The sequence below is a fragment of the Globicephala melas genome, chromosome 18, assembly GCF_963455315.2.
Source record: "Globicephala melas chromosome 18, mGloMel1.2, whole genome shotgun sequence".
NCBI classification, from domain to species: domain Eukaryota; kingdom Metazoa; phylum Chordata; class Mammalia; order Artiodactyla; family Delphinidae; genus Globicephala; species Globicephala melas.
This window is the reverse complement of record NC_083331.1, coordinates 78,666,119-78,684,838: the sequence shown is the minus strand read 5'-3', so window position 1 is coordinate 78,684,838 and position 18,720 is coordinate 78,666,119. Positions and strand designations below refer to the sequence as shown.

The window sequence follows — 18,720 nt, the reverse complement described above, 5'->3', positions numbered from 1 at the left end:
CCTGGGAACTGGGAGGCACGTGGCACGGAGCGGTGAGCGGGGCACCGGCTGCCTCGGGGGCGGCTCCGTTCCTGAGGCTGGGCCCGCGGGCCTTCCGGGGAGGTGGGTTCTGCTGGGAGTGGCTCCCTGGGACCGTTGGCTCAGAAGGATCCAGAGCGTGCCCTGCTGGAGGTGTCGTTGGGCCTCGCCTCCCATGCTGACCGCAGGCCCTGAGGAGCGGAGGAGGCCCTCAAAGCGCAGGGTGGGGGGCGCACGGCTGCTGCGCCCTGGGGACCCGGCAGTGGCCGCGGTGGGTTTGTTACACGGCAGGCAGGCCCAGGGCTCAGGCCCCACTGCGAGGCTTCGGTCAGGTGGCCTCCCTGACCCCTGGATGCCTCCCTATCCGCCACTGTTTTCCAGGGATCCCAATACCATCTTCCGAGGAAACTCGCTAACGTCCAAGTGCATCGACGAGACGATGAAGCTGGCGGGGATGCACTACCTGCACGTCACCCTGAAGCCCACCATAGAGGAGGTGAGGGGGGCGCTGCTGGCGGGCCAGAGAGTCCCGAGGGAAGGGCGGTGACACAGAGCCCGCAGCCCCGGGCCCCGCCTAAGCCCAGAACTGTGGCTTCCATGTCAGCTTCTCTCCGGCTTCCCAAGGGGACCTTCTGAGCATCCCAGAAGCTTCCTTGTTTTCTCAAATTAGAAAAATACTTAAGCAAGTCCATCATTCCGCTAAGACAGAATGACACGCAAGAGAAAAACTGGCTCTTCCGAGGACGCCTCCTCCCCCGAATCCACGAGGCCAGAGAGACAGCCCTGCTGCTGTCCCCCCCACCCCAAACCCCTGCCCCGGTCAGACACCCTGGGAGGAGTGACCCTCCATCTCTTACTGACACCTTCCTGGGAGGGGGTGTTTCCCCCAGAACAGTTTCACCAAAAAGCAGGTCCTTTGCGGTCCTTGCGGTCCTTTGAGGGAATTGAGAGTAGATTCTGGTTTGATCTGTGAGCCAAATTGAGAGCACTTTGAGGTAAAACGTTAATAAGCTGGTGAAGCCTCATCCCGTGTCAGCCGCCGCGCTGCAGTCTCGAGAAGGACCGCCCCTCCTAGGCCAGGCCTCAAGCTGCCCCTCCTGGACCAGGCCCGCCTCGCCCGCCGTGACCCCGCCCACCTGGGCTCCAGGCTCGGCTCACGCACTGCGTGTCTCCAACGCTCTCCGCAGATCTGCCAGAGTCACAAGTCCTGTGAGATCGACCCCGTGAGGCTGAAGGACGGTGAGAGCCTGGAGAGCAACACGGTGAGGCCCGGCTCGCCCTCCAGCGCCTTGGACGCTGCGACCCCCGGATGGTGGGCGGTGGCAGGCGCCTGAGCTGCAGCGGCCTCGGGGGACCACCCCCCCCCCCGCCCCCGGCGCCAGCCACCACCTCCCCTGCTCTGTGCCCGGCCTGCGCCTCCCGCCACCCATACCCGGGAGCCTCCATGGTTGGGGGCGTCTCCCTCAGCTCAGCAAACGCGGCTCCCCAGCCTGGGCCACCTGTGGCTGCTCCTGGAGCTCTGCCCCAGTTTTTAAAACAGCCAAGTCCCTGTTTCCATCTTTCCACCAAGTCTTTGCCTCTAAAGAGCAGAGCCCGGTCCTGGCGCTCGGGAGGCCACGTCGCCGCGGGCACGGCCTCTAGGCTGCCGGTCGATGTGGGGACACAGCGTGCTCCCTCCACCCGCGCCCCTGGCTGGTTGCGTGGGTCACTGTGATTGCAGCGTGCTGCTCCTGGCCCACGACGGGAAGTCTGTCTTTGCTGCTCTGGGACCCCAGCCTCGCCCTCGCCCCTCCTGGCGGCCGCGGGGCACGGCAGCCCAGGGGAGTCTGGAGCAGACGGCTGAGCCCCCGCCTTGCAGGAGAACCTACGGCAGTACGTGGACCGCGTCTTCAGCGTCATCACCACGTCGGGGCTGAGCTGCCCCACCGTCATGTGTGACATCTTTTTCTCCCTGCGAGAAGCGGCCGCCAAGCGCTTCCAAGGCGAGTGCTCGTGGCGCCCACACCGTGGGGACACCCGCACCCCTCACCAGACGGAGGCCTCCAGGCAGAGACGGACGTTCAGGGCCCCGTAACGAGGGTTCTGACCCCCACACCGTGGGGACACCCGCACCCCTCACTGGACGGAGGCCTCCAGGCAGAGACGGACGCTCAGGGCCCCGTAACGAGGGTTCTGACCCCCACACCGTGGGGACACCTGCACCCCTCACTGGACAGAGGCCTCCAGGCAGAGACGGACGTTCAGGGCCCCGTAACGAGGGTTCTGACCCCGTAGCCAGTGGGCAGCGTCAGGCACCAGCATGGGGGCTGCATGGCGGGCAGGGCCCCTGGCTCCTGTCTGCACTCGCCCCTGTGTGAGTTGGGCCCCAGCCCCACCCGGAGGCCACAGCCGAGCTCTGTCCCAGTGGTTCCCAGTTTCTTCCTGCCCCCGGTTATTCCCTGCGGCTCCAGCAGCCCCGGTGAGTCCTGTCTCTGTGTCCTGGCCACAGATGACCTGGACGTGAGGTACACGGCCGTCAGCAGCTTCATCTTCCTGAGGTTCTTTGCTCCAGCCATCCTGTCCCCCAACCTCTTCCAGCTCACACCCCACCACACGGTAAGTGAGCCCCTGTCCCGGAAACTAGTCAACCGGACCTCCTGACCGTCCGGCCCCCTGGACCAGCAGGTGGCCGGGGCAGCTCCCGTGAGCCGAGCCGGGGAGGTGCAGAGGTAGCCCCAGGTGGTGGCTGGGTTGTGAACGTGCCACATGCCCTTACGTCTTTGTCTCAGGAAGGTTTCAAGACGTTCTAGTCAAAGTTGTGTTGTTAAAACCGCTGGATGGTGTGACCAGGGCTTCCTCTGGGCTTTTGTTATGACGTTACCCACTGCCCACACACAGGAGGACGGAGCGTGGATATCAGTCATCATTCAGGCCATGTGGTCCGCAGATGATTTCTGAGCTCCCACCGTGAAAAGGCCCGAGGCCCGAGCCCTTGCAGAGAGAGTGCCAGGGGGCCACAGTGCCAGGCGGAAAGCCCAGGGTGATGGGCCCATTCCTGGTTTTGCTGGTTTAAAATTAAGCCTGCGAACCGTGTGGAGGGTGAGAGGCCCCCAGGCTGGGTTCCCGGGAGACTCAGGCCCAGGGTCGCCAGGGGAATCCGCTCCTTTGCTGGAAACGTGGGGTCTGGGGTCAGGGGTGGCCCGAGAGCCCGCATGTCAGCAGCTCGCAGCCACCTGGGTTGGAGGGCCCACAGGGACCTCCGACTCCAGCGCCAGCGGTTCACCTGCTCACTCACGGACGACACTCGCTCCGTGCAGCTGTTAGGGGTGTCGTTCGTTCTGTCGGCGGCGGTTCTGGGCTCATTCACGACTCAACTGTGAGACCGTCCCTTTCCCGTCTCCGGCAGGACCCGCAGACATCGAGGACGCTGACGCTCGTCTCAAAGACCATTCAGACTCTCGGCAGCCTGTCCAAGTCCAAGTCCGTGAGTCACTGACTTGAGTTCTCTTTTCAACACGAAGGAGGAGGAAGGAGTAGTAGGACGAGGAGCAGGCACTGCCCAGAGTCCCCGCGGGCCGTGGGGGGGGCCTCACCGCGTGGAGGCGTCCCCTGTGGGCGGTGACCGTCCCCTGTGGGTGGTGACCGTCCCCTGTGGGCGATGACTGTCCCCCGTGGGCGATGACTGTCCCTTGTGGGCGGAGGCGTCCCCTGTGGGCAGTGACCATCCCCTGTGGGCGGTGACCGTCCCCTGTGGGCGATGACCATCCCCTGTGGGCGGTGATGTCCCCTGTGGTCAGTGACCGTCCCCTGTGCGTCCCCCGTGGGCAGCTAACACTCCCGCTGCCATGTCTGGATCCACAAACCATGTCCCCTTGGCTCTAGGGACTGCGTAGCCCTGCCACACAGCCGGGCGTCCTCGGCCTGAGCACCTTAAGGAAGTCGGGGTGCTGCCTGGTGACCGAGGGCTCGTCTACGTGGGGCCAGCGAGAGCCCCTCCTTCCCTGGGTCTGAGCTCATTTTACCCCATTTGGTGACAAATCTGCGTCTCCCCTTCACGGGGGCGTCCTGGAGACTGACGACGTGCCAGGGCCCCGGGGGTCCACCCCGTGACAGCAGCAGCAGTGTGGGCTCTGGGTTCCCCGCACACAGGCGGTGACGTGGCCTGTTCCTCAGGGACGGGCCTGTCAGGCTCTGTCTGGAAAGGGTTGAGCCATGACCTACAGGATCACCCCAGCTCTCCCCATTCTGTTCTTTGTGGGGCGGAGTGACCCAGGCTCTCAGCACTGCAGACAAAGCAGCCCCCTGCAGGGCAAACGCTCGGCTTTCTCTGAATCCGAGGGACACAAAGCCGTGGGCCAACGCTCTCCTCCATCCGTCAGCCCCAGCGTTTGTCGGCTGGAAGCCCAGATAAACAGGCACCTGCTGGGCTGAGGTCTGCACAGACTCGCTCGTTTTCACACCCAGGGTAGCAAAGTGCCGTCATGCGGACACAGGTCCCCCCGGGTCCCTCTTGCCGCTGCCCCAGCTCCTGGAGGTGAGGACCCCTCCCGTCCCAGCAACCGCGTCTGGGAGCCACGCACCCGCAAAAGGTGTTGAGTCGTGCATGACGAAGATCTCACCAAGGACCCCGTGTGGTTCGCTTTTTGAACACGGCTTGAGTGGAATCCACCCTGCAGCGTTTGGCCCCTCCCTGCAGCTGGGGCCGGGGTACTTGGCACCCGGGACAGCATCCACCCCTGCGTGTTTTGCTGTTCAGCGCCCGTGGCCGCACTCCAGATCTTTCAGGTTCGGGCCGGGAGACCTTAGGCCTCCATTAAGTGACCTGTTTCATTTTAGGCCAGCTTTAAGGAATCCTACATGGCTGCATTCTATGAATTTTTCAACGAGCAGAAGTACGCTGATGCAGTGAAAAACGTAAGCATCGGCGTCGATGAACGCAGACTCGCGGCAGCAGAGGCGGCTGACTCGGTGGGAGGGATCCGGACGGTCGTGGGTGGTTGAACTGAGCGGGGAGGCCCCGTGGGGGCAAAACCCGGGGCGGGGGCCAGGGAGGGGAGCCGCGATGGCTTCCAGCTCCACGAGGGGAGCAGGTGGACCTCCAGGTGTCACCTGAGGCCTGGCGGCCTCTCAGGAGCAGTACAGCTGTGGGTGCGGCCAGCCCTTCCCGGGAGGGGCCGGGGTTCAGCTGGGGCTGGAAGCGGCTCAGTCTCAACAGAGTCAAGACCCCGTGGTCCTCTCAGAGGGACCCTCGCCCGACAACTTGCTTCTCAGAGTCTCCTCTCTCCTCTGGTTCCAGAAGGAGATGCAGGGCACCCAGGCACTGTTCCTACGAAGGTTCGCCTTTTAACCATCCGGTTTCTTTCCACTTCAGTTCTTAGATTTGATCTCGTCCTCCGGGAGAAGAGACCCCAAGAGTGTGCAGCAGCCCATCCTGCTTAAGGAAGGGTAGGGCTGGCGGGAGAGAGGCAGGGCGGGGCTCCCAGGCTGGCTCAGCGCCAAGCAGGCATCCCTGCCCGCGGGGCCAGAGGGCATCCAGACCCGTCTGGGGCCTTGGTCCGTCTGGGAGAGATGCCCCAGGGCTGCGCCATGGCGTGTCTTCAGTCCTGTGCCTGTTCTCTGCTGAGGCTGCGAGTGGAGGAATGCCCATCTGGGAGCGGAGTTTGAAGGCGGAGGAGACTGAACAGCCCCCAGATAATCAGAGGCTTCTGCCCGGGTGGCCCCCTCACCCGAGTCCAAGGCCCCCCTGCCCTCCATCAGCCCCTCGCTCAGAAGTGCCCCCCGCCAGGGGCTCAGAATACAGGACGCAGCAGAGAGCCGCTACCTCTCGCCTCCTGTCTTTGCTCCCAGAGCACACCTGCGGGCTGGGAGCCTGCCGCCGGCACTGTGGGAGCATCTCGTGTCCATGTTTTCAGGGTGGGGGTGAGGGGGTGCCCTTTGTTGGAGCTCAGATAGACCCGTGGTCATCACCAGCTTGTAACTTGAAGTTGACACCAGCACAGGAGCTAAACTTTTCCAAAGTAGAGACCTTTGCCTTTTGATTTTTAAATCCTGTCCCTTGGAAATAAAATTATAAGATACTGAAATCCCACAGTCTGCTTCGAGTATCACAGGTACGGCAGTGGCGACCTGTTGTGATTCTGCAGGCTTTGACTTTGTGACTTTGGGCTGCTGGAGCTGGCGGGCAGGGGGGACATGCACCCCGCCCTAAGCCGCTCACCCACCAGCCTGTGCGTTCACGACAGGTTCATGATTAAGAGAGCACAAGGGCGAAAACGCTTTGGGATGAAGAATTTTAAGAAGAGATGGTTTCGCCTGACAAACCATGAATTTACCTACCAGAAAAGCAAAGGTACCAAGAACAGTGCGCTTTTTATTTGTTCTCACATATTGTATTCCGAGGGACCAGAGCCTTGCCTCAGCCCCCGTGGCGGTACCGGTCGCTTTTCTGGGGTGGGCGGGTCCTTACCCGGGAGGCGGGCACCGAGAGGGCGGCCTGGGCATCGTGGAGAGCAGGGTCTCGGGGTGGACGCTCTTGTCCTGCGTGGGTGGCTCTGATCTAGATCACAGGATGTCCCCATGGAAACGTGGGGTTGGCTTCTCAGGGACCCGGGTCCTGTGGGGGGTGAGCGCGTGAGGCCGGCGTCACCTGCCTTCGAGGGGAGACCGGCCCCTCCTGGCAGCTCACGGGCACACTCTGCCACAGGGGACCCGCCTCTCTACAGCATCCCCATCGAGAATATCCTGGCGGTGGAGCCGCTGGAAGAGGAGTCCTTCAAGATGAAGAACGTGAGTGCCACCCCATCCCCTCGACCTCGCCGCCGCCCGCGTCCCGCACCTGCTCCCAGACCCTCGTGAGCTGGCAGCCGCAAGGCGCTGCCGCGGGGCAGAGAGCCCGACCCTGCCCGCTGGGTTGGCAGGACCCGTGGGGTTTCTCTAAGACTTTCGGTTTAGATTGAGTCTTGCATCTACAAGCTCCAAACATAGAGCGAGGGCTGCAGCCCCTCACCGCGAGCCCCTCACCGCGAGCCCCTCACCGCGAGCAGTTGCTCGTCTGCACTTGTCCTGTCGGCTGAGCTGAGTCCCCGGCCTCCTCCCGTCTCTCTCCGTGTACATGTGCGTATGGCTTCTGAAGCATGTGTATCTTCAGTGTGTTTCTTAAAAACAAGGACATCCTTTATGTAACTCTGCAGCCAGCATCAGGACACCCGACCCGCGCGCAGCGTCACTGCTAAACCGCCGCCCAGCTGCCCAGTGACATTCTCTAAGCCGTTGTGTGTCCCAGGCCAACACCGGTACTTGGTTCTCTGCTGTCTCCTTAATCCGGGACATTCCTCAGCCTTTCTCTGTGTTCTGTGGCCTCGGCATTTCTGAAGCAGAAAGGCCAGTGTTTGGAGACGGCCCTTGGTTTGGGTGTGTCGGGGGTCAGTGCGGCAGCTTCAGGTGATGCGTTTTGTAGGGACTCCCTCGGATGTGGCACAAGTGCTGGTGACCTGTATCAGGGACCCATGGCCCGGAGTCTGTCGGGGACTCGTGGCCCGGGGTCGGTCGGGGACACGTGGCCCCACTGGACGCATCAGCTCTGCCCCGTCTTGCTCGGCCTCACGCTTTTTGCTCCTCTTGTCCCTTCGCTGCATCCCGTCGCTTCCTTCTGCCGAGGGCCTTTCTCTCTCCCTGGTGTGTCTTGGGCTGTGCGGCCCCGCAGGGCCCCGTTCCATTCAGGCCGGGGCCCCTCATTGGTGAGGCCACGTGGGTGCTCACGTGGCCCGGATCTGGCCGTGGGAATGGCACGGGTTTTGCCGCCCCTGTAGCTCCCCCCTCCGGGTACATGCCGTCCATGCCGTCGGGCCCCACGGAGGTGTCCGCGTCTGCAGGAGCCCACGCATGGCCTGACCGGCAGGAGTGAGCAGCTGCCACTGGTCATTTCAAAGCCAGACTTTGGGCAGAGGCTCTGGGGGACCCTCCCAGGAGGTCCGCCTCTGCTGACCATCCAGATGCTTGCAGACAGCTTGGGGAACCCCTGCTTCGCGTTCACTTCCCGACACTGTGGGCACCATGGTGGAGGGGGGCTGGGGGGACGGTGCCTGAGTTCTCGTCGCCGAGCACGTCCGAACGCTGGGGAGGAGAAAACACTCCTGCCCAGCCCCCGCCATCACCGCCGTGTCCCCTCCTGTCCCCTCCGAGGGGGAGCACGGGGTTCCCACCGGGTGCCAGGACGACTCTGCTCTCCAAGGGGTGGTCTCGTGGGGAAGTCCCCTGCAGCCTCGCGCGGCCACTGGGGGGCGATGGCCTTGCGTCCCACCTCCCCAGGCCACCAGCCCGTAGCCCGATCTGAGGGCTTTTCTGGGTTGTCTGTTTTCATTAGAAAATCTGTGCGCTTAGGTCCTGTTTCTCCCAAGTCTGTTCCCATTTCTCTTTCTCTGCTCCTAATTTTCTAAATATTTTTTATATTTTTCAGTTTCGTTAGATATATTTTGTATGAGTCACACGCGGTCTTTTTTGAAGGAAGGTGGGGCTGTAAATAATAACTAAGAGTTAAAACTTCAAATCCTCCAAATTCTTCCCTAGTCTTCCAGCTTTAAAGAGACCCCAGCCTGTGGCCGGGGCCGAGGGTGACTGGCGGCATGGGCGCCACGCCCAGGGGCCGTGGGCGGAGCCTCCCTCAGGAGTGCGGGCAGCTCCCCAGCGTCCCAGACTGGGCACCTCTTCTCTGTGGCTCTCCATCCTGTCCTGAGGCTGCAGTGGTTGGAGGGATGGCCCCACAGGCCGGGGTCTCCCTGAGGGTGATGGTGGCGGGGACGTCCCTTCCACAGATAGGCAGAGCAGGTGGGACCCTCACAGCTGGGCGGTCAGCCCTTCAAGCCCTCCGCTGAAGACGACGGCAGTCCCCGGGGTGGTTGCCGGGCGAGGCAAACGACAGATGAGGCTCCACGCGGTTCATTCCCCTTGTGGCGCGTTGACTTGGAATGTTTTATTCAGGGGAAGGTCCAGTCGGGCAGAACCCTGCAGAAGCCTAACCGAGGGTAAGAATTTGGAATCCTTTGCCCAAAGGGACACCTTGCTTTAAGGAGGAGGGAGGTGTTCTCAGGAGATCAACCCTGTTTAAGGCTCTTCACTTCAACGTTCAGACAAATTACTGCCCTTACTCTTAAGAGCTGCGGCTGGGGGCCTTAGCGGGGTCCAGGCCCTGGGCGTCCGCGCTCTCCCGAGGTCACTGAGAGCCGTCTCCCCCCATGGCCGTCCTGAGGAGGGGTCACGATGCTGACCCAGAGCTCACACCCGTGCGTGGGGGCAGAGCCCGGCCCAGACCGTGCGGCCCCAGAGCCTGGACGTGCTCCACGCAGCCACAGACCCGGCCTCCCCTCCTGTGTTTCACGTCGCCACCCCGCCCTGCTGCCCTCGAGCCCCCTCCAGGCCCCGGGAGCCCCGGTGTCTCTGTGGGTCACGCGCTCCCGGCTCACGGACCCCCGAAGAGTCGGGCTTGCCCCCGGGACCCGACTGGCCGCCAGCCTCCTTCCCCGTCCTCGCGTCCATCTGCCTTGCGCTTCCGGTTTCAGTAGGTGCCCACGGCCGCACTGGGTCCGTCTGTCCGGCCTCCGTCTGGTCTGAGGCCGGCCCCACGGCCTCAGAGGGTTAGGCCGCTCGCTGGACGGGTGGTTGGAGACGGCAGCTGCGCTGGCTCCCGACCTTGGCGCCTGGTCCTGCCCCAGGACAACTTGAGGCCATGTTTTGGGCCGCAGATGGCCCCGTGGCAGGTGCGGGCGGGTTTCTGGGCCTGAGGGAGGTTAGCACCCTCGACCTGCCCCCTTGGTGGGCAGCGTCCTGCCGTGTGTGTCTGCACGGCACCTCCCACCCCTCCCCTGGATGGGGCTGGGGACGCTGTGCTCTCAGCCGGTGGCCTTCCCGACGACCACAGAGGGACAGAGTGTGGAAAATACCCTGGAAGCAGCCGTGAGCTGCTTCGTTCCGTCAGGGCTACAATTTCAGGATCCTTTTCTCATCGGCCTGTGCCTTCCCGCTGCCTTCCCCAGAGGCGGCTTCCACGCGCTAACTACCAGGCCAACGTCCTCTTCCATTTGTGAGACGTCTTTGAAGGCCTGTGGTGTGCCGGGTCCTGGCGGAGGGGCCCGCCTGTGAGGACGATCGGAGCAGAGCGCTCCCTCCAGGGCCTTCCCTCCGTCGGGGATCGCAGCCACGTACAGAGCATGCAGTCTGAGGCCTGTGCGACGGTGCACGTGTGGGTGGGGTGGGGCTGGGGGGAGCCGTGGCTGTTCACTCCGGAACTTGGGCCCAGGCCCCTCCCAGAATCCTTCGAATCCTGTTCGTCCTCCGGGCACACCGCCCCACCTTGCAGAAGGCCTCCGTGGACTTTGACGTCCCGACTCCTGGCCTCCCACATGCCCTCTGCCAAGTCCAGCCTGACAGCCTCCCAGGGCTCAGGGCTGCCGACCTCTCTGCCCTTCTGTGTGCAGCCGGGCCTGCGTCTGCTGGGAGCACCTGCCCCTCGCTGCCCCCAGGGCCTTTGCACCTCCCGTCCCCTGCTGCCTGCTTTCCCCACTAAGCTTAATTAACTCTGCGTCGCCCGTCTGATCGCAGCTGGGGGATCGTCTGTCTCGAGGGCTCCCTCCTGACCCTCCTTTTGGCCTCCTCCTCCCCCCTCACAGCCCCCGTGCTTTGTGTTCACTCTTGTCTTTCTTGCTGGCTGGGAGCTCACGAGAGCAGAAACTATGTTTGGGCCACTGTATCCCCAGGACCTAGGACAGTGCCTGGTACTCAGGAATGTTTGTTGAGTGAATAATAAATAGGAAAGGCAGTGGAGGCTCCGAGAAGCCTCACGGGGGAAGTACCTTCTGCCTGGAAGAAGGAGGGGTCCCTGGAGTGGTCAGTCTTGCAGCGGGAGTACATTTCAGATGGACAACAGCACATGCAAAGGCCCCGAGGCAAGTCTGGGGAAGCGGACGGGAGAGAGGGCAGGGTGTGCTGTGGCGTCTTGTACGAAGCCCATCCCGCCCGAAGACGAAGGAGGCTGAGGAGCCAGCGCGTCTGTGTGACGGCCACGTCCCAGTTCACGTGTCCTGGTGCAAGTGGTGCAGCGCCTTTGCTTTTCCAGGGGGACCCCAAGGCCCCCGAAAGGCAGCGCCCTGGCCCGGGTGACCGGGGCTGACCCCGCCGAGCCGCGCAGCCTCCTGTGTCCCCGCTCTGCCCCCACTCGGCCCCAGGCTGGTTGGCGTGGACAAGAGTGGCCCTCGCGGTTCAGGCAGGAGGCCCTGCCGTGGAGCCCCCTGAGCCCGCCCTTGCCCCTCAGATGTTCCAGGTCATCCAGCCCGAGCGGGCACTGTACATCCAGGCCAACAACTGCGTGGAGGCCAAGGCCTGGATCGACATCCTCACCAAGGTGAGCCAGTGCAACCAGAAGCGCCTGGCCGTCTACCACCCGTCCGCCTACCTGAACGGCCACTGGCTGTGCTGCAGGGCCTCCTCGGACACGGCCGCCGGCTGCTCCCCCTGCACCAGGTGGGTTGTGCCTGGTACCCCAGCCCGGGGCGGGGATAAGTGCGGGGTGGGGCCCCCGTGTTTAGTGACCTTTAAATGACCACCGCCACAACTGACCCCTCCTCCTCTCCGCCCGCTCGCGCGGTGTCTGGGCAGCGGCCTCCCAGCAAACATCCAGCTGGACATCGACGGGGACCGAGAGACTGAGCGCATCTACTCTCTCTTCAGCTCGTACATGAGCAAACTCGAGAAGATGCAAGGTGAGGCGGGGCGGATGGGGGTGAGCCCTGGGGGCCGCCAGGGGCTGCGCGCGGTGTCATCGTTTATGGCGCCGACGGGGAAAACGTTCTGCAGGTTGAGTGGCTATTGGGGGGCAGTTACTTAGATAACAGGTTCTATGGATAATTTTAAGATGGAATTTAGCTTGCAGCCTCTGAAACTGCCAGATTCTTGAGAAGATCCTGTGTCTTAATAACCTCCCATGCCTCCAAACAAGGAGTTTCAATCTTGTGTGTTTTCCAGAGGGACGTGTGCACGTGTGTGTGTGTGTGCACGTGTGTGTGTGTGTGGACCCGTGTGTGAGTGTGCGTGTGCTCGTGCCCCTGCCGGCAGCTCCAGGTGTTTTCCTGCATTCCGTTGCTCTCCGTGCCCTGCAGAATGAAGCAGTGTAGGTGGGGCAAGTCGGGAGACCAGGGGGGCGCTTGGGCTGTAGCAGGAGAGGCAGATGCAAGGCGAGCTGGGGGCGGTGAGCTGTGTGACCCTGCACTGGGGCTGGCACTCCTCAGAGCTGCTGTTAGAGATTCTGTGGTGGGCCCTGCAGCCCCCTCAGAAGGTGCCCGGACACAAGCCTGTTGGACTCTTTTCCTGTTCGTCTCCTGGTCAGTTGTGGGCCGCAGCCTGGAGGGTACTTTAGCCATGCCTTGGTGAGCACGCAGCTGCCCGCCCATGTTCTCCAGACCCCCGCCTCCCTCTGTGCCCCAGCACCACGCGGCAGACCCCTGTGCCTTTGCCCCCGATGCGCCCCTCATCTGGCTGACGCCGTGTGTCCTGGGGGGGCCCCTCCCGAGCTTATCCTGCCCCCCTGCGGACAGCCTGTGCTGATCTCTGCCATTACGATGATGCCCTCTCAGATCTGTTCACCAGCGACACACATGACCTTGCGAGGAGAGGCAGGTGTCATTCATCCCAGTGCCTAGCACACAGGAGGGACTCAGTACCTGTTTGCTGGATGCGTGGATGGATGGGTGGGTGGGTGGGTGGGTGCATGGGTAGATGGATGGACAGTCAAATGGAAAGGGGTCTTGAACACCCAGCCTCCCTCCCAGGATAGCAGTGATCTTGACAACAAGGGTTCACAGAAGGTCAGCCGGATTGGAGGCCTTACTGCTCACTTCACGGAGGCACCAAAGCACTGAGTCACTTTCCACAGTCTTCAGGCCTCTGCCTGGAACCTCAGCGCTTTCTTGAGGCCGATACTCTGCTGTCAGGGGCTCTCATCTCCTTGAGACCCTCGTTTACGTCGGTCAAACTGCCCTGAGCGCTCAGCCCGTGGGCTGACGACATACCAAGGCCTCTCCTCCGGGCACAGCAGCCTTTCCGTGCTGGGAGGCGGCTGTGTCCCGGTCGCCTGTGAGTCTGTCCCCCAACCTCCCTCACGGCGGTGTCCCCCTGGAGTTCGGTGCCCAGTGCTGCAGGTGGCGCAGGGCCAGTGCAGGGCTGGGTGGGATCGTGTGCGGAAGGGCTGCCGGACCGAGGTCACGCGGCCAAGGTCTCGGTGATGGTGGCCGGCCACCCCGTCTGCGCCCTGGAAGGCAGCCTGCACGCACACCTTCCCGCAGGCATGGCGAGGGGGCCTGGGAAGGTCTCGGGGTGACTTCCACAGACACGGAGCCGTGCTGCACGCGTGCCCGTTAAATCAGCATGAAGGCTTTTCGCCCTCCCCCCTCTCCCCCCGCAGCTCAGCCAGCACCTCGGTGCAGCCCATCAGCTACGGGCCACCGTCTGCCCTTAGAAGGGACCAGGACGCACTTTTAGTCTCGCCCTTCCCACCTCGGGGCACGGACATTGGGCTCACTGTCAGGGCCTCTGTGTCCTGTGTCACCTGGCTGTTGGGTGTCCTCCCGACGTAGATATCTGCCCCCCAGTGTCACCGGCAGGGGCCGTGCTCGCTGTCCTCCCGTCCTTGTCGGTCAGCAAGTCCACCTTTGCACTGTCCTGCGTCTGCCCTGTGCTCTTCCTCGTTCCTAGGGCCGTTTTAGAAACGTGTACCCGCCGCCAGCCGGCCCCAGCACGCGCTCCAGCGTTGCCCAGGCTTGGTTTGGGGAGCCCCGTCAAAGAGGAGCGGAGGGCGAGCTTGCCGCCCGGCCCCGTGGATGCTCCGGGTCTGTTTTGGGTCCAGTCACAAATCTCGCGTCTGACGTTGGGCCCCGAATTAAGAGCTGCTCCCCAGCCCGGTCCCGGGACCTCCTCCCGGGTCTGTCCCAGCTCCCGCCACTGCAGCCACACTCGTTGGCGCCCTAGCAGGAGATTCCCCGCGACGCACAGGCCTCAGTGCAGAGCTGCCTTGGCATCCGCTGCGAGACCAGCTGGGCACACAGCCCCCTCCTCTGGGAAATGGCAGCGACGGGCCCCACCCGCCAGGCTGGCCCAGGGGCCGTGTGGAACAACCCCTGTGAAGCGGTTCACGCAGCCCCCGAGCTGAGGCGGCTGGGCGTCCCTGCCTGTGTCCCGACCCTGCCACCGCCCGGCCCCCCGCGTGGGATCGTGGTCCTTCGGTGATTCCCATCCTACTCCTAAGCTGCCCTGTTTCCCAGAAGGCTTCACTGAGGCTCGGGAGCCTGAGGGACTCGCTCGAGGCCAAGCAGGCACAGCCAGAGGGGACTCGGGGGGGACGTGCAGGCAGCCGGGCTCCAGGGACTCATCGGTGCGGCTCACCGCGCCCTGGGCGCTCCCGCCCGCCTCTCTGCCCCTTTATCCCTCGCGTGCGCAGCCCTTATGTCTTTCTCACGTCATGTTCCCATTTCCTTTGAAATTTTGAATCTTTCCAGGTTCCCTTTGCACAGACTTGTGGTTTTTTAGTAAGAATTAAGAGGTTTCCCTTGAGTTGGGAGTGAAGGCGGTAAATCTTTCCGTGACGGTGAGCCGGCAGCACATCACAGGCCGTGCCGAAGGGGCCTGCTGCCAGCTCACCTGGGCCGGGCACCCGTCTCTCTGTGGCCCTGGAGTGCAGGACACAGCTCGGGTGTTTGTGGGCAGGTGGGGGGCCCGGAGGCCACAGCGTGGTCTTCAGCAGGAGTGCGGTGGTCGGATGAGAAAGGTACCTGTTGAGCAGGTGGGGCGATGGAGGCTCTAAGAAGCTGCTAGCACAGACTGGCCGACAGGTGACGGCCGAGAGGATGGCTTCTCGTCCACCCTGCACCCTGCAGGTCCCTGCCGTGGCACGTCCCAGGAGCAGCCGTCTGGGAGCCCGGGCCAGGCTGCACAGAGCCCGGTCACCCTGGAGAGGGGTTGGGCCCTCGTGCTCGGCATTGGACCCTCGGGTCTGTGGTTCCGGCGCCGCAGGCTTCTTCGGGGTTCAGGGTTGGCCCCACTCTTAGCGGCTTCTGGTTCGTGTGCGTTTGCGTGAGCGGTCGGCCCTTCCCGTGCGCTCGGGGGGCAGCCTGTCCGCTCGCCCCAAGCTGACCTCAGCCCCTGCCCCCGATGCTGCAGAAGCCTGCGGGAGCAGGTCTGTGTACGATGGTCCAGAGCGCGAGGAGTACTCCACGTTCGTCATCGACGACCCCCAGGAGACCTACAAGACGCTGAAGCAGGTCATCACCGGGGTCGGGGCCCTGGAGCTGGAGCACGCCCAGCACAGAAGGGACAAGTTCAAGAGGACCAAGTACGGGAGCCAGTGAGTCCGGGGTCTTGGAGGTGTGGGGAGCCGGGGAGGGGCCGCCTCGGGCTGCCTGCCTGTGGGGCGCGGCGGGCCCCCATCTGGCTTCACCCCCAGCGCCCTCTGCACCGGGTCCCCAGAGGCGCCTCCTGCTCCCGCCTCGCGACCCATGTGCTTCTGAAATTAGGCTTCCATCGTGGGCCAGCGGCCCTGTCCCTGGGAAGCACGTTTTGCCTCTCCAGGCTGGCTCTGGACCCCCCCCCCGCCCCCCGCCCCCCGCATCCTGGGAGGGAGGGGTCGGCCGCAGAGGGGCAGGCGCAGCCGGGCCACCCGCGCTCTGTGCCAGGGGCTGCAGCTCCGGCTCCGGGCAGGCAACCAGGCGGCGCCCTCCTCCTGCACGAAGGGTGTGGGTGACGAGAGCCTATGAGTACTTGGAGCCCACGGACCCACGGCAGAGCCCGCCCCGACACCTGAGGCGGGAGCCCTGCGTGGGCCCAGCCCCCTCCCTGCTGGCTGCTTCCTTCCAGGGAAGACGTGGCTTGGGTCTGGGAAGGGAAGGGGGGCTCTGGGAGAGACCCCGACTCTGGCCAGGCTGCAAGGGTGCCCAGCACCCCTGGGGATGCCGACCGTGCCTGCTGCCGGCTCCACAGACGTTCACATCACATTCTAGACCCTTTAACACCCTCTGTCAGAACCCACGCCGACCGTCTAAAAACGCCTTTTCTTAGACACGGCAGAGCCCGTGACTCACGGCTGTGCCAGCGTCTATCAGCTAACAGGGCGCAGCGCCATGGTGCTCACTCCAGGAGGCCACGGTCTCCCCACGCATGAGCACACGCGCCCCGCACGTTGAGGCCGGGGTCACGGGCTGTGCTTCCACAGGCAGTTTTGGGCTAACTTCTTCCTTTGCTGGTCCATGCTTCTCATACGTATTACGATGAACACGCATCACAAGCAAAGGTAGGGAAAGGTGATGAGAACAACACACACAGGAAAGGGTGCTCAGCGTCACTAATTATTAGAGAGAAATGCAGATCTCACCACTACGGTGAGGTACCACCTCACAGCAGTCAGAACGGCCACCGTCAGAAAATCTACAAACAATAAATGCTGGAGAGGGTGTGGCGAAAAGGGAACCCTCCTGCACTGTTGGTGGGAATGTAAATCGATACAGCCACTATGGAGAACAGTATGGAGGTTCCTTAAAAAACTACAAATAGAACTACCATACGACCCAGCAATCCCACTACTGGGCATATACCCTGAGAAAACCATAATTCAAAAGGGTCATGTACCACAATGTTCACTGCAGCACTATTTACAGTAGCCATGTCATGGAAGCAACCTAAATGCCCATTGACAGATGAATGGGTAAAGAAGATGTGTCACATATATATAGTGGAATATTACTCAGCCATAAAAAAAGAACGAAATTGAGTTATTTGTAGTGAGGTGGATGCACCTAGAGTCTGTCATACAGAGTGAAGTAAGTCAGAAAGAGAAAAACAATACCATATGCTAACACACATATATGGTATCTTAAAAAAAAAAATGGTTCTGAAGAACCTAGGGGCAGGACAGGAAGAATAAACACGCAGATGTAGAGAATGGACTTGAGGCCACAGGGAGGGGGAAGGGTAAGCTGGGACAAAGTGAGAGAGTGGCATGGACATATATCCACTCCCAAACGTAAAATAGACAGCTAGTGGGAACCAGGCACATAGCACAGGGAGATCAGCTCGGTGCTCTGTGACCACCTAGAGGGGTAGGATAGGGAGAGTGGGAGGGAGATGCAAGAGGGAGGGACTATGGGGATATATGTATACGTATAGCTGATTCACTTTGTTATACGGCAGCAACTAACACACCATTTTAAAGCAATTCTACCCCAATAAAAATTAAAAACAAAAAACAAAAAACAGGCGATGGCAGTTCAGAGGCGCACCAGCCACAGGGCGGCCCACGCTCACGCTGCTCCCCCTACACCCCCGCAGGGAGCACCCCATCGGAGACAAGAGCTTCCAAAGCTACATCAGGCAGCAGTCTGAGACCCCCGCCCATTCCATGTGAAGCCCGCGGGACCCCCTGTCCCAGGATGGTGCCCTGAGCTGCGCCGGGTGAGCCCGTGTCCAGGAAGGAGAGAACACCAGACCAGAGGGCAGCTCCTCAGCTTGCAAGCCGACAGGGGTCGAGCTTGTGAACCCCTGAGGCTCCCGGGCCATTTCCGGGTGGCTGTGCACTTGATCACGCCAGTGGCAGGCAACCTGAGCTGGCCTTTCGGGAACAGGGTGCTGGCGACACCGCGGCCTGCGGAGCGTGTGCCCTGTGCCGCGTGCACGTTTGTCTCTGCTGGTCTGTGACGCCCGCACCGTGGAGCCTCCGGCACTAACGTTCTGCTTCGACTCAGCGGGGGTGTTGCGAGCGTTATTCTTCTCCTATGAGCCAGACGTCCAGGCGGCCACCAGCACGAAGCCTCCTGGTTTCAGCTTTTGACGTTTGTATCGGTCCTGGCCAGAGGGTCGGAACCGCACGGAGATCCCAGTTTGAGGATGCCCTCGCTCTTTGGGGACACGGGGTCCTTTTGCAGAGAGATTTCCTAGGGGTCCCAGCCTTCGTTCCCGCGGTGGGAGCCCCCCTGCCTGCTGCTGATACGCGTCCACGCAGCCGCCACGTCAAGCGAAGTTGTGTTGTTTGCTGTCAGTGGGGCTAAAAGTAGAATCCACGTTTGCCACCCTGGTGGGAGTTGGGGGAAGGTTGTAAAAATAGAAATGTGCATTATTTTCAAGCTGTTTTTCTTAATGTTTTTAAAGGACTGTTTTTAATTAGCTCTTTGATATCAAGTAACTCAGAACATCCAGGCCTCTATGTGCCTCCAGACGACAGAAAAGGGAGTGGTTGTGTCTCATGGCAGCCAAGTAAAGGTCCCCGAGGGAGAACGGGGAGGGAGGCAGGGGGAAACCTGGGCCCGCGCTGGAGGCTTGGGAGCGGACGCCGGGCCAGCGGCAGAGCTCGCCGTCTCTGAGGCCCTGGGGGCTGCCAGGGCTGCCGTGCGTCTGGGGCTGGGGGTCCTGACGAGCTTCTGCTGACTCCCCCGAAGGCCTCGGCTGTGTTCAGACTCGAGATCTAGACGGCAGATGGTAACATTGCCTGTTGTCGCAAAAATGGTGGAGGAAAGTGTTGCAAAAAAAAAGCTCCGTATCCGCAGCTCTGAGGCTGCTCCAAACCGCAGTTTTCAACGTGGATTTGTAACAGTGTCTCTGTTTGTACGATACTAATGATCGGGATGCATTTTACTGGCCAATTAAAACAGCCCTTTTATTCTTTCTGAGACTGGCGTGGTTTCACAGGAGCGCCCGCTG

General features: G+C 62.2%; 1 protein-coding gene across 4 annotated transcripts in view; it reads left to right on the top strand.

Annotated features, from left to right (window-relative positions):
• Positions 1–18,689, top strand: part of RASA3 (RAS p21 protein activator 3) — an 88,932-nt gene extending 70,243 nt beyond the window's left edge. For 3 of the 4 annotated variants that reach the window (XM_030856652.2, XM_060287804.2, XM_060287805.1), the window contains 13 exons: positions 400–514; positions 1,206–1,280; positions 1,877–2,000; positions 2,507–2,613; positions 3,404–3,481; positions 4,834–4,911; positions 5,369–5,442; positions 6,240–6,346; positions 6,701–6,783; positions 11,300–11,508; positions 11,644–11,747; positions 15,196–15,379; positions 17,356–18,689. In XM_030856652.2, the coding sequence (XP_030712512.1) occupies positions 400–514; positions 1,206–1,280; positions 1,877–2,000; positions 2,507–2,613; positions 3,404–3,481; positions 4,834–4,911; positions 5,369–5,442; positions 6,240–6,346; positions 6,701–6,783; positions 11,300–11,508; positions 11,644–11,747; positions 15,196–15,379; positions 17,356–17,431 (1,414 nt within the window). In that variant the 3' untranslated portion in view covers positions 17,432–18,689. The remainder of the gene's footprint in view (positions 1–399; positions 515–1,205; positions 1,281–1,876; positions 2,001–2,506; positions 2,614–3,403; positions 3,482–4,833; positions 4,912–5,368; positions 5,443–6,239; positions 6,347–6,700; positions 6,784–11,299; positions 11,509–11,643; positions 11,748–15,195; positions 15,380–17,355) is intronic. The other variant, XM_060287803.1, reaches the window with a different exon arrangement.
• The last annotated feature ends 31 nt before the right edge of the window (positions 18,690–18,720 follow it).